This window comes from Bos javanicus, chromosome 23 (genome assembly GCF_032452875.1).
Source record: "Bos javanicus breed banteng chromosome 23, ARS-OSU_banteng_1.0, whole genome shotgun sequence".
Taxonomy (NCBI): Eukaryota; Metazoa; Chordata; class Mammalia; order Artiodactyla; family Bovidae; genus Bos; species Bos javanicus.
The window spans coordinates 13,016,063-13,031,250 of NC_083890.1; the positions used below are offsets into that span (position 1 = coordinate 13,016,063).

Consider the following 15,188-nt stretch of genomic DNA (forward strand, 5'->3'; position numbering starts at 1 on the left):
GAGGTTCATGTAGCAATCCCTGTGAATAGGTGGGATGGGATAATGTGAATAAAAGCATTCTTTTATTCACATTACTCATAAGACTTGGATGGAGAGGACCTCATCCGTGCACACAGCTATCACAGGGACTGAACACATCTCTGGGATTTCAAGTTCCCTGATGGCAGAAGCAGCCTTTAATGGAAGCTGCTTGCTGGGCTAATGGTCAGGCCCTAAGTGGAAATTCTGAGATCAACAGGCCTTTCTAAATTCAGGAAATCAAAGACTGAAACTGAAGCTTAATGGGCTGATAAGAACAGCAAATACCTACCCCCATCCTTTCATCTTGTCCCTGCCAGGCATTTAATTGGTCTACCTTTCCTAGAAGTCAATGCTGCCTGTTACATGCAATTTTTTGGAAGAGATGAACAAGGAGAGTTGACAAATCACTCACAGAAAATCCCATGAAAGGTGGATTTAAGGCAATCCAGGCCCCACCTCATTATAAATGGCTACATTTTCAAAGGACGCTAGTGAAGTTGGCTCTTAAATTGAGTCTCATCTGTGCTGTGTTTCAGAGAACTCTCTGCTTTGCTAGGATTACTAATTGGACCAAACCTTCTTAATTCAGAGTTACAGGCATTTTGTTTTAGGTGAAAGTCTGAATTATATATTAAAAAAAATACAAATTTATTCTTTCCTAGAATAATACTTATTGCCCTTGGCTTTGCAGCAAACCTTTGATCAGGGAAAGATATTTCTTCTTGGTATTTGGGTGTTATGAAATAGAAAAGCCCAAATAAAATATCAAGATGAAGAAAGCCTTGAGAAAATAAATCAGAAGACAAAATCATGTATCTTAATAGAAACTTGCATGTTTAATAGGAATTCATCTGCTTCCCATACGTTCTACAGGTCCAGTTCAGACAGGAGTCACAGAATAAAAGACTTAAAAAATTTTTTTAAGATTTTTTTTTTGGATGTGGCTCATTTTTAAAGTCTTTATTGAATTTGTTACAATATTGTTTCTGTCTTATGTTTTGGATTTTTGGTCACAAGGCATGAGGGATCTTAGCTTCCATTGGAAGGCAAAGTCTTAACCACTGGACCACCAGGAAGTCTCAAGACTTCTTGATGAGCTAAGGGAACCTTCTGCTCAAGGGATAACTCTGAAGGAGAAATTCCTAATCAGGAAGGGGCTGGAGAGGAGCAATGCAAGTAAATATTCAAGGAGAGCTAAATATACACACTCATATGTGTCAAATAGATAATCAAAAAGGACCTACTAAATATAACACATGGGGTTTGTTGTTGTTTAGTTGCTAAGTCACGTCCAACTTTGCAGTCCTACAGACTAGCCCACCAGGCTCCTCTGTCCATGGGATTTCCCAGGCAAGTGGGTTTGCCGTTTCCCAGTCTGAGATCAAACTCAGGTCTCCTACACTGGCAGGCAGATTCCTTATCACTGAGCCACCTGGGAAGCCAAATATATATCAAATAGACAATCAAAAAGGACCGACTGAATGTAACACATGGGGTTAACTACTAAGTGTGACTCATGAGAATATCTGCTCCATATTTCTACAACTAAAACTTATCTCACTCGATCACTGGCCTTGCTTGTTTTATTTTGACTATCACCCCATTTCCAGTTAGACTGAATGCTCCAAGAACTGGGAAAATGCCTGCTTTTTTCATTATTCTATGGCAGGTACCTAGTAGAGTGTTGGCATTTGATGAGTAAAAGTTGAATTTAAATTAGGATTTTGCTATAAGTAGATCAGGCAAGAATTAAAAAAAGAAAACAGACCTACAGGACTTCCCTGGCAGTCGAGTGTTTAATTATCCTTCCAATGCAGAGGGTGTGGGTTCAACCCCTGGTTGGGCACTAAGATCCCACAAAGAAAATAGACCTCCATTATTTAGTAACATCTGGATATTAAAGTTACTTTCCCAATATAAGAATAACTAAATTCTGAAAACCTACCAAGGAGACATTAATTTCTTAAAATCTGAAGTTTGGAAAAAACTATCACTTTCAAGCTTGAGTCCTCTTACTAATCAGTATGATTTGTGTTAAAAAAAAAAAAAAAAGTATTCAATGGTTTGCTTCACCCATTTAATGAGCCCCGGCTGTAAGTTCACCCTGGAAAAGGCCAGAACACAGAGTATGGCTGATTACTATGATTTACATAATTTCCCACCAGAGGCCCACAGCCAAAGTCATCACTCACTCTCGAGTCTTTAGAATATAAGAAACGACCCAAGCAGCCAGTAAGAAAGGAGTTCCACTTCCAGAGCTTCCCTTTGTACGTGATCAAGAATTTTTTCTTGCTGGATTCATCATTAATAGCCATTTATCAAATCTACCAGTATTTTTGATTTTGTGAAGTCTCTCCCCACACTGTCACTTAGAACACTGTCTTCTCTAATCTTCCTGCACTGCGTGGAGGTAGAATAACTGAGGAGTATGAAAAATAGTGACGGGCAAATAGGAGTCTGTTTCTGAGAAGCGGATGTTTCAACAGCATTAATAACCAAAAAGGCAAGACAGACAGCAGAAAGGGGAGGGGTGGGGAAACCCAAAACAAGAAAAATCCCAAAACTTCCAACTTCAACCTTCGAGAGGAAAAAATGCTATAAAAATGATATGAAAGGACTTAGAGACACAATGGCAGAGTAGGAAGGCCTTGAGCTCACCTCCTCTCAAGAGTACACCAAACTCACAATTGCTGAACAATTATCAATAAAAGACTGAAAGTGAAAGTCTCTCAGTTGTGTCTGACTCTTTGTGACCCCATGGACTGTATAGTCCATGGAATTCTCCAGGCCAGAATACTGGAATGGGTACCCTTTCCCTTCTCCAAGGTATCTTCCCAACCCAGGGATCGAACACAGGTCTCCCACATTGCAGGCAGATTCTTTACCAGCTGAGCCACCAGGGAAGCCCAAGCCTATCCCTTCTCCAGGGGATCTTCCCAATCCAGGAATCAAACTGAGGTCTCCTGCAATGCAGGCAGATTCTTTACCAACAGAGCTATCAGGGAAGCGCCCCCCTCCCCCCCTCCAAAAAAAGGAAGACTGTAATCTACAAAAAAAATTAAAAGATTTTCTACATCCAAAGACACAAGGAAGAAACCATGAGACAGTAGAAGGGGTGCATTTGCAATATAATCAAACTCCACACCCCCCAAGTGGGCAACCTGCAAACTGGAGAATAATTATATCACAGAAGTTCTCCCACAGGAGTGAAAGTTCTGAGTCCCAAGCCAGGCTCCCCAGTCTAAAGGTCAAGTACCATGAGGAGGAGCCCCCAGACCATCTGGCTTTGAAGGCCAGTGGAGCTTGTTGTAGGAGTCCAAGGACTGGGTGAGACAGGGACTCCGCTCTTGGAGAGGGCACACAACATTTCGTGCTAGAGCCCAGGGTGAATGCAGTGACGTCATAGGAGCCTGGGCCAGAGGCTCCACTTTTGGAGAGGGCACACAGCATCTCGTGCTAGAGCCCGGGGTGAAGGCAGTGACGTCACAGGAGCCTGGGCCAGAGCCTCCGCTCTTGGAGAGGGCACACAGCATCTCGTGCTAGAGCCCGGGGTGAAGGCAGTGACGTCATAGGAGCCTGGGCCAGAGCCTCCGCTCTTGGAGAGGGCACACAGCATCTCGTGCTAGAGCCCAGGGTGAAGGCAGTGATGTCATAGGAGCCTGGGCCAGAGCCACCTGTTGGTCTTGGAGGGTCTCCTGAGGAGGTGTGAGGATGGGGCAGCCGTGGCTTACTGTGGGTACAGGGACTCTGGTGGTGGAGGTACCAGGGAATATTCATTGGTGTGAGCTCTCCTGGAGGCCACCATTTTGGCACCAAGACTTGGCCCCAACCAAAAGCCTGTAGACTCCAGTGCTGAAACATCTCAGGCCAAACAACCAACAGAGCAGGAAGAGAGGACAAACAGAGAAGAAAAGAGATAAAAGGAATCCAAATCGAAAAGGAAATAATTACTGTTTGCAGATGACATGATACTCTACATTGAAAATACTAAAGATGCTACCAGAAAACTACTCGTGCTCATCACCGAATCTGGTAAAGATACAGGATACAAAAATTATACACAGAAATCTCCTGCATTCCTATTCTCTGACAGTGAAAGATCAGAAAGAGAAATGAAGGCAACAATCCTACTTATCATCACATCAAAGAGAAAAAAATACCTCAGAATACACCTACCTAAGGAGATGAATGGAAAAGCTAGTGGAGGTGATGGAATTCCAGTTGAGCTATTCCAAATCCTGAAAGATGATGCTGTGAAAGTGCTGAACTCAATATGCCAGCAAATTTGGAAAACTCAGCAGTGGCCACAGGACTGGAAAAGGTCAGTTTTCATTCCAATCCCAAAGAAAGGCAATGCCACAGAATGATCAAACTATCGCACAATTGCACTCATCTCACACGCTAGTAAAGTAATACTCAAAATTCTCCAAGCCAGGCTTCAACAATACATGAACCATGAATTTGCTGATGTTCAAGCTGGTTTTAGAAAAGGCAGAGGAACCAGAGACCAAATTTCCAACATCCACTGGATCATTGAAAAAGCAAGAGAATTCCAGAAAACATCTATTTCTGCTTTATTGACTATGCCAAAGCCTTTGACTGTGTGGATCACAATCAACTGTAGACAATTCTGAAAGAGATGGGAATACCAGACCACCTGACCTGCCTCTTGAGAAACCTATATGCAGGTCAGGAAGCAACAGTTAGAAATGGACATGGAACAACAGACTGGTTCCAAATAGGAAAAGGAATACGTCAAGGCTGTATATTGTCACCTTGTTTATTTAATTTATATGCAGGGTACATCATGAGAAACGCTGGGCTAGAAGAAGCACAAGCTGGAATTAAGATTGCTGGGAGAAATATCAATAACCTCAGATATGCAGATGACACCACTCTTATGGCAGAAAGTGAAAAGGAACTAAAAAGCCTCTTGATGAAAGTAAAAGAGGAGAGTGAAAAAGTAGGCTTAAAGCTCAACATTTACAAAACTAAGATCATGACATCTGGTCCCATCACTTCATGGCAAATAGACTGGGAAACAGTAGAAACAGTGTCAGACTTTATCTTTTTGGGCTCCAAAGTCACTGCAGATGGTGACTGCAGCCATGAAATTAAAAGATGCTTACTCCTTGGAAGGAAAGTTATGACCAACCTAGACAGCATACTGAAAAGCAGAGACATTACTTTGCCAACAAAGGTCCGTCTAGTCAAGGCTATGGTTTTTCCTGTGGTCATGTATGGATGTGAGAGTTGAACTGTGAAGAAGGCTGAGTGCCGAAGAATTGATGCTTTTGAACTGTGGTGTTGGAGAAGACTCTTTGAGAGTCCCTTGGACTGCAAGGAGATCCAACCAGTCCATTCTAAAGATCAGTCCTGGGTGTTCACTGGAAGGACTGATGCTAAAGCTGAAACTCCAATACTTTGGCCACCTCATGCAGAGAGTTGATTCATTGGAAAAGACCCTGATGCTGGGAGGGATTGGGGCAGGAGGAGAAGGGGACGACAGAGGATGAGATGGCTGTTTGGCATTACCAACTCGAAGGACACGAGTTTGAGTGAACTCCGGGAGTTGGTGTTGGACAGGGAGGCCTGGCGTGCTGCGATTCATGAGGTCACAGAGTTGAACACGACTGAGTGACTGAACTGAACTGAGCTGAAGGAGATGAAAGACTTGTACTCAGAAAACTTTAAGAAAGTGATCAAAGAAATCAAAGATGACACAAATAGATGGACAGATACACTGTTTCTGGACTGGAAGAATCAATATTGTCAAAAATGATTTTACTACCCAAAGTAATCTACAGATTCAGTGCAACCCCTATCAAATTACCAATAGCATTTTTCACAGAGGATTAGCCTCCAAAATGTGCAAACAGCTCATACAGCTCAATTAAAAAAAAAAAAAAAACTCAAACAAAAAAGGGGCAGAAGATCTAAAAAGACATTTCTCCAAAGAAGATATACAGATGGCCAAATGACACATGAAAAGATGTTCAACACTGCTCATTATTAGAGAAATGCGAATCAAAACTACAATGAGGTTATCACCTCACACCAGTCAGAATGGCCATCATCAAAGAGTCTACAAATAATAAATGTTGGAGAGGGTGTAGAGCAATGGGAACCCTCTTACAATGTTGGGGGAAATGTAAACTGGTACAGCCACCAAAGAGAATAATACAGAGATTCCTTAAAAAACTAGAAACACAGTTACCATGTGATCCTGTAATCCCACTCCTAAGCATATGTCCAGGGAAAATCATAATTTGGAAAGATACACGGGCACCAGTGTTCATTGCAGCACTATTTCCAATAGCCAAGACAAGGAAGCAACCTAATTGTCCATTGACAGATGAAGAGATAAAGAAGATGTAGTATAAACATAAAATGGAATATTACTCAGCCATAAAAAAGAAAAAATTATGCCATTTGCAGCAACATGGATGGACCTAGAGATTATCACACTAAGTGAAATAAGCCAAACAGAGAGAGACAAATATCATACGGTATTGCTTATATGTGGAGTCTTAAAAACAATACAAATGAACTTATTTACAAAACACAAATAGACTCATAGACATAGGAAACAAATTTATGGTTAAAAGGGGAAAGTTCGGGGGGAGGGGAAAAGTAGGAATTTTGGATTAGCAGATACATACTACTACACCTAAAATAGATAATAAATAAGGACCTGCTGTACAGAGCAGAGACCTATACTCAGTATTTTGTAGTAACCTATATGGGAAAGGAATCTGAAAAAGACTATATATATATACACACACATATATACATATATATGGAGAAGGCAATGGCAACCCACTCCAGTACTCTTGCCTGGAGAATCCCATGGATGGAGGATCCTGGTAGGCTTCAGTCCATGGGGTTGCAAAGAGTCGGACACGACTGAGCAACTTCACTTTCGCTATACATATATATGTATGTGTGTGTATATATATATACACACACACACATACATATACATATACGTATATATACATGCTTCCCAAGTGGTGCTAGTGATAAAAAAGAACCTGCCCGCCAATGCAGGAGACGTAAGAGATGCAGGTTAAATCCCTAGGTCAGGAAGATCCCCTGGACAAGGGTACAGCAACCCACTGCAGTATTCTTGCCTGGAGAATCCTATGGACAGAGGAGCCTGGTGGGTTACGGCCCACGTAGTTGCAGAGTCGGACATGGATGAAGTGACCTAGAATGCATTCGTGCACATATATATGTAACTGAATCACTTTGCTGTACAACTGAAACTACTAACAACACAACGTGTAAATCAAATATGTGTCAATTAAAAATTAACTATAGTAAGTCTCCTGCCTATGAACCTTCAAGTTGTGAACTTTCAAAGATGTGAGTATGTGTGCGCACGTCCAGTCTCATGTCACTTCATGAGTCTGGCGTGTATCATCATGCATGTCCATCCCCTACAAGTGGTTGTGCTTCTGTGCACTCTACTGTACAGTATTGTATAAGCACAGCAGTATAGTTTCTTTATTTCAAGCTAGATCCGCAAGAGGACAACTGCACTGAACTCCTTGCTGTGCAACATGAAGAATTTACTAATGAAGGCCTGAAGGAGTTGGAGGCCCAGAGAAAGCACGAAGAGAGACAAGAGGAAGCAGTAACTGAAGAACCAAAGAGCTTCATGATGCAGGAGATAGTAAAGGGGTTTTCTTTGAGAGGCCCTGTTAAGTTTTTGAGGCACCGGACCTGAATGTAGACTAGTTCACAAAGTTTGCAGCAGCCGTTCAGAATGCAATCCAGTGCTACCGTGTCATTATGGCAAGAAAAAAAAGAGCTACTACTCAGACGCCACTAAGACTGTGTTTTCAAGAGGATAGATGGAATTGAATCCAGCAAAGAACCAGACCTGTGACGTCAACGTCAGGCGTGAGTGACATTGCAGCTTGCCCTCCATCTCCTCTTGCTGATGATCCTTCAGCTCTACCATCTCCCACTTCTCTCTCCTCCATTCAGTGACGCTTCCTGCCCATTCACTTGATGCCAGCCCCTGTATGCCAGCTGTTGTGCCACACTACTGTACTTTTCAAGTACTTTCTCACTACTTATTGTACTTTTTCTTACTGTACTATAAGATTAAAAATGTTTTATTTTTTATGTATTATTTGTGTGAAAAGTATTATAAACCTATTAAAGTACAGTACTATATAGTCAATTGGGTTAGTTGGGTACCTAGGCTAACTGTGTTAGACTTGGAACAAACTGGACTTACAAATGCACTCTTGGAACAGAAGTCATGTATGTATGCAGGGGAGTTACTGTAACTAATTCTAAAAATAAGACTTAAAGAGAATATTTACTTTTAACACACAGCTCTGATGTACCAAACCATTACTTCAAATAGCTCAATATTTTCAACAGTTATCTCCCCAAAGCCCTCCTAGTGTTCTCTAGGAATCGCCTCTCTAAAATAAAGAGACAAACAGGTCTCCTGTCTTGAGTGTGTAATTTTTATAAATTGCATCAGACCCACAGTGAGTGTCTTTCCAGGAGTTTCACCAAAATGAAAAAGAAATTCTGAGATAAAACTGTAGCAGGAGGTCAGGGGAAGTGCGGAATTGTGGGGTCACAGACCTGACCCGCAAGCTGTTCTCAGTCAAAGCCAGGGGGTGCGAGGGCCCTGGGGCCACCGCCGGTCTGGTCCTATCTCCGCGGCAGAGGCCTCAGGTGCAGCTCGCGCTCCAGCTGCTCGGCGGTCAGGCTGCCCTGGATTGCCTCGCAGCCCGGGTTGAACACCGAGTAGGCACTTTTCTCCCCCTGCATCTTCTCCTCGGGGCCTCGCATCCCCACATACATCCAGTAGAACAGGGACAGGACAAAATAGGCCAGGCCAAATTCCAGCTCCACAAACAGCCCCAGCAGGACCAACCAGAGGAGCACCTTCAACAGGGTGACGCTGGTCAGGAGAGACCGGTCCTGCGGGGTCAGGGGCTGCGGTGGCGGCGGCCGCGGCGGTGGCGGGGCTTCTTCGGCTGGACTCCATGGTGGCTGTGACTCGAGGCCCCCGGGCCCTGCTGCTCCCTAGGACACAACAAACCAAAGAAAGAATGAAGGACAGTGGGGCCGAGAGGATCAAAACCCATCCGGAGAGGCAGCTGCCTCTGCGTGCAAAGGCATCCCCTCATTGGCATCTGTTTTTCTTGCCCTGCTCTCTAAGACAACTATCTCCCAAGAGCTCTCATGCATCCTGCTCTGAATCAAAACCCATCAGTGAGATGTGACTTGAGGAAAACCTTAGGGTGTTCAGGTGGATTCTCGTCTGAGGCAGACATTTCATCAGATTAGTCTGCTGCTAAGAGGAGCTAATGTAGCCCCTCCAGTAACTCCCTGTAATTGATAAGGCAGCAGCCGGGCACATGCTTCCCGCACAGAATCAATATATGTTTGTTGACTGGATTAGACGAGCTAAAATGTTGTTGAGTGGCATGATTCTAAAATGAGGAGTATTCTACATGTTAAAAAAAAAAAAAAATCACAATTAGAGCCACAACCTTTCCATCCCGTGACGATCCTACACGGCCCCAGGGTCTCCTAACTGGACTCCCCTCCTTCTAACCTATCTCTCCCCACACCAAACCATGTACAGCTGCTAAATAAATCTGCCACAACATCCATCAACCTTCTGCTCACAAACCTTTGACACATTTTTAATGCCTACCAGTTAAATTTTAAACTCCTTGGGCTGGAATCCAAGGCCTTGCATTCACTCAAAAGACAGAAGTGCCAGAACACAGGCCCCTATGCTGGCTGTAATGGGAGACAGAGGTATTTAAGGAGCTTTTGCGAGCTTGGTCTCCAGTCCAGTATTTTCTAAAATTTTGGGGTATGACCCACAATAAAAAATACATTTTGTATTGCAAACCTCCCCCAAAATATATATATATATATATATGGTGTGTATATATGTGTATATCAGGAAAAAAGTCTTCACATACCATCACTTTGATTACATATGAAGCTTTGGTTTTCTATTCTATTTTTAAAATTACATTTAGTTAATTTAGGATAAGACCTTTAAAATTTTTTTCACTAGCCACGAATGAGTCATGATTTGCAGTTTGTAAAATAATGTTGTAAAAAGTTTCCTGAACAACATGATCCACAATCTATTGCTCTATAAATGAATCCTCTGGTCTTACAACCCAAAGACACTGCCCATCCGTGGCCGGGAATATTCCTCTCCATTCCTCAGGAACGTGCTCTCTCTAGGCAAGCACGGCTGGTGAACTATGTATACCCTGACCTCTGGGGCCAGCAAGCAGGGTGCCCCTCCGCCTCCCAGAGCTCTAACTGGCTCTCTTTCTCACTGAGCACCAAACTGTTGTCATTCAAGTGTCTCTCTTTTAATATAGATCACATGTGTCCCTAGTGGTTGCATGAGGTCACCTACTGTTGCTGATTATCTTTTGGTGTCTCCAGAGCCAAACAGCACTGCACACATAAGTTCTCTGTACAGAGCAGACTTAGTTCATTTATTCAGTTATATCCCGTATTCTTCACGTGGCAACTTAAAAGGGACCAAAACCGTTATCTGATCTTCAAAAAATATATAGGTCATCTGATTCATGCTGCTTTAGCAATTCTACATTGTTAGACCTTTGGTTGTTTTTTTTTGTTTTTTTTTTTTAAGCATCAACTCTGGGTTGGGAAGATCCCCTGGAGAAGAAAATGGCAACCCACTCCAGCATTCTTGCCTGGAGAATCCCATGAACAGAGGTGCCTGGAGGGCTACAATCCGTAGGGTCGCAAAAAGTCAGACACGACTGAAGTGACTTGGCACGCGTTGCAATTATTACCTTTCCAATTAGATTGGAAAGGTCTTTGACATATAATCAGCTACACTCCCCACCCCCTCCACAAACATTTATTAAATAAATAAATGTCCCTTTCAGATTCAACCAGTGTGCAAAATAGGGACATCACTGACAGTCTTAGCAGGGAACGCATACAATCTGATTAGTATTTAAGACTACTCTGGATGCCAGGTAGAGAATGGGCTGCAAGAGAAGAAAGGAAATTGTTAACAGCTCATGCATGAGGCCCAATAAGAGAGGAGCAGGCAGAGATGAGGCTGGTGACAAGGAGATCAGAGAGAAATGATGGACTGATGGATAGAGAACACATCTTGAACGTGCACAACTTGAAATTCACAGTAAACTGAATTTATTAGTAAAGGAACACTAATAAGAATAATGCTATGGCCAACATTTACCGAGTACCTTTTAGATGCCTGATCTCCTGTAACCCAGCAGGCAGGCCTTATTAGTCCCAATTTACTGATAAGGAGACACTGAGATGTAAGGAACTCCCCTAAAGTCACATGGCTGGTGACAGGCAGAGATGAGGTTGGTCCAGGAGCCTAGGATGATCTCCCTTCAAAGGTCTTTTTACTTAACTAAGGGCATCATGGGAGATGCTAAGGGGAAGGGTTAGAGAGCTAGAAGGAGATGAGGTAGGGGTAGGGGTGTTAAACTGGCAAAGGGAACAAACAAAGGAGAGGGGGCCTCCAGAGATGCCTCCAACCAGTGCACCTCCTACTGTAAAAGCTGTGTGTCAAAGTGTTTGTGGCCACCACAGGCACCACAGCACATATGGAGCAGTTTAGGGAAGGGACTTCCATTCCCAGAATACCAAAGTCTTCCCACCTCAGAGCCTTTGCACTTGCGGTTCCCTCTGAGAGGAAAGCCCTTTCCCCTCACACCACCTGGCTGGCTTCCTCTTCTACAAACCTCAGCAAAAATGTCACCATGTGGGCCCTTGTCCTTGTCCCAGGTTTCTTAAGAGTGGCTCCTTCTTAAGAAAAATGGTGAGGTCACTTCCTCTATGAGGTCCTCCCTGCCCACCCAATTTAAAGTGACACTCTGCATCCCTCACCCCCGATTCACTATCATAGCACGCTGGATTTTCCTCCCTTTTGTAGCATTCATCATTCTGTTCTTTCCACTCAAAAGCAAGTTCTGAGAGAACAGGGCCTTGTCTTTATTGCACTGTCTCCTGGGACTCAGGACAGTAGCTGGAACATAGTGGGCACATAACTGAGTGAATGAATGCTGGTGGGAAAAAGGGAGAACTTAAGAGATGACTCCTGGATCTGAAGCGGTGATGCAAAGCCTGTGCCTGGCTGCTGCTGCTGCTGCTGCTGTTGCTAAGTCGCTTCAGTCCTGTCTGACTCTGTGCGACCCCATAGACGGCAGCCCACCAGGCTCCCCCGTCCCTGGGATTCTCCAGGGAAGAACACTGGAGTAGGTTGCCATTGGCTTCTCCAATGCATGAAAGTGAAAAGTGAAAGTGAAGTCGCTCAGTTGTGTCCAACTCTTTGAGACCCCATGGACTGCAGCCTACCAGGCTCCTCATTCATGCAATTTTCAGGCAAGAACACTGGAGTGGGGTGCCATCGCCTTCTCTGTGCCTGGCTAGGTCATGCCAAAGAAAGAGGGCATTTGAACAGTGGGCCAGCCTGAGCCAAGGCCTGGAAGGGAGGAGTTGCAGGATGAGTGTGGTCAATAGACCCTGGGGCTAGATGGTGCACTGGGGGCCTGGGGAGGGAGATGGGGGTGGGGTGGGGGCTTGGCAGGATTAAAAAAAAAAAGTTACAGGCATTTTTGTCCCACTGTGGTAGAAGCTTGCTGCAGAAAGAAATATTTTATTTTGGGGAAATGCTTTTCCCCAAGCTAAATTCGAGAGCGAGGGAAGGAGGAGGTGGACCCCTCCGTATCAATGGCCAGCAAAAAGAAGCAATTACAAATAGAAGGATAAAGAAATCTCAGACAAGCCACTATGTGCCACTAAAATTATTAGGTAGAGATAGATCAGAAATTGGCAGGGGTAGGGGGTGGGGAGCAATTTAGTGATAATTTCACACCAGAACAAACTCAAGAATGATAACTGAGTAAATGAAAATGAGTTTTAGACAAAGTCCCTTATGAAAAACAGAGTAACTGATAAGAAGCATAGGAGGTCTAGCATTGTCTCTCATCCCTTTGTCAGGCCATCAGTTAGTTTTGGGGCTTTTAATAATGGAAATTTTCTCCAAGCTCAGCTCCTCTAGTGATCTCATATTCCTTTGGAAATGAGCCATAAAGTCAAAAACTCATTGTGTAGGCTAGATGTTTTATAACTGTGGGGAGGAAAAGGGGTAGAGGAAATGGATTCTAAAATCCTAAGCAATTGTGCTCTGTGAGTTCTAATCCACAATAAAGTCATCCTGAGACAAACTGTATGCAAGGAAATGGATTGTTTGAACCCTGTACACTCTTTCTGCAAGTCAGTAGGAACCCTGTGTGTCATGAAGAATAATATCTAACTCAAACTAAGTAACAATAAGTACTCCTTGATTACCAAAAAAAAAAAAAATTCCGTATAACCAGTTAGGAAGTTTTAAGAGGAGTAAGAGTTGACTCATTGGAAAAGACTCTGATGCTGGGAGGGATTGGGGGCAGGAGGAGAAGGGGACGACAGAGGATGAGATGGCTGGATGGCATCACCAACTCGATGGACATGAGTCTCAGTGAACTCCGGGAGTTGGTGATAGACAGGGAGGCCTGGCGTGCTGTGATTCATGGGGTCGAAAAGAGTCGGACACGACTGAGCGACTGATCTGATTTGATCTGAAGGTACATTTTACTTTCCAAAAGGAATTTCTGGCACTTATTGCACTTTGGAGGTACAAAGACCAGCTCACAGATTTCCCCTTGATGTTTTGTCCTGTGTTCCCACATGCATGCTCCAATCTCACACTCAAGTCACCTTGCCACTTTACTCATGAATGAAAACCAAGACACAGAGAGAGGAATGAGAGATTACCAAAAGCTAATGAGGCTTCCCTGGTGGCTCAGACAGTAAAGAATCTGCCTGCAATGGCAGGAGACCTGTGTGGGATCCCTGGGTCAGGAAGATCCCCTGAAGAAGATAATGGCTACTCACTCCAGTATTCTTGCATGGAGAATCCCATGAACAGAGACTGACAGGCTACAGCCCATGGGATCGCAAGGAGTCGGGCACGACTGAACGACTAACACACTCACAATAGGATGTAAAACCTATCATACTAATCTCTTGTTTTCGCCTTGAATATTAAACTTGAGTAGGCTTCGCTACTTCAACAGTGATACACAACACATTGCCACCACAGGCAGTCAGCACACTTCTGCGAATTCTGTATTCAAACACCATTTCTAAAGCGCAGGCTATTTGGGCACGTGGCCCAGATGCGAAATCAAATCAAGCTTTAATTTACTGCCACTTCTCATCAGCATCCAATTAGACCTTTCCCCCTCCATTAGCAGAGGGCTGTGGCCCCCTACGGTTGTGGAGACGTTTCCCAAAGCCACCGAGGGCACAACGATCACTCAACTCGCTGTGAATAACGCAAGGGCAGAGGTGATTTCTTCTGGGACCCTAGACCCTCAACTTCCCGCCTGGAGTCGAAGCTGCGTGGGTCCCTGGCTGGAAAGAAAATGTCAAAGTCACTCTGCAGGGCAGAACAGGAGGGAGCAGGAGACGCGAGGCCCCGCCGCCGAGCCGGCGGGAGGCGCCAGCAGCCCCTCTCAGCTAGCGAAAAGTGTGTTAGTCCCTCAATCGTGTCTGACTCTGCGAGCCCATAAACTGTCCTCCGCTGTCCACCGGCTTCTCCAGCCCCGGGGGGCGTGGCCTGGGTCGGGCCATTCCACGACGTGGGGGCGGGGCCTGCAGGCCACCACGTGGTGCCGGGGCGGAGCCTCGGCAGAGTCGCCTCAGCGGCCACGTCGGCGTTTCAGAAGCCAGGTGCCTTAGGGGTAAGGCCTCCCTCCTCTCACCTGAGCGAGGCTGGGCTGGGCCTGGGCACTCGGTGGCCTCGGTTTCCACACCAGGAACCGTTTTAGCCAGCCTGAGGGTGCTTTGGGAGTCGTAGCTGCTTCTGCCTTCTCTCCCGAGGTTTGTGTACTCTGGCTTGAAGTGCTGGGTTCAGCCACCAGCCCGGCTCGCTTCCGGGCCGCCCGGAACTCAGCTAGCCGCTGCTCCATGGCGCGCGCCCCCTTCTTCGCGCGCCCGCCCGCTCGCTCACCCGCGGGGAACCAGTCCCGACTTTGCGGGGTTCCGGGCTGCAGTGCGCCTGCGTGGCGGCGCTCTCTGCTGCGCGTGCGCGCTAG

At 44.9% G+C, this 15,188-nt stretch overlaps 1 protein-coding gene across 1 annotated transcript; it reads right to left on the bottom strand.

The window, feature by feature from the left end:
• Nucleotides 1–8,494: 8,494 nt before the first annotated feature.
• SAYSD1 (SAYSVFN motif domain containing 1) lies at nucleotides 8,495–15,163 on the bottom strand. The gene is made up of 2 exons (XM_061398069.1): nucleotides 14,856–15,163; nucleotides 8,495–9,081 (listed from the first exon to the last, which is right to left on the bottom strand). The coding sequence occupies exons 1-2, from the start codon at nucleotides 15,060–15,062 to the stop codon at nucleotides 8,704–8,706; spliced, it is 585 nt and encodes a 194-aa protein (XP_061254053.1). The 5' UTR covers nucleotides 15,063–15,163; the 3' UTR covers nucleotides 8,495–8,703.
• Between the last annotated feature and the right edge of the window lie 25 nt (nucleotides 15,164–15,188).

Coding starts and splice junctions, on each gene's coding strand:
- SAYSD1 (XM_061398069.1), bottom strand. CDS start 15,062: ATGGAGCAGCGGCTAGCTGAGTTCCGGGCGGCCCGGAAGCGAGCCGGG. Junction 9,082..14,855: donor CCCAGCCCAGCCTCGCTCAG/GTGAGAGGAGGG, acceptor GTTGTGTCCTAG/GGAGCAGCAGGGCCCGGGGG.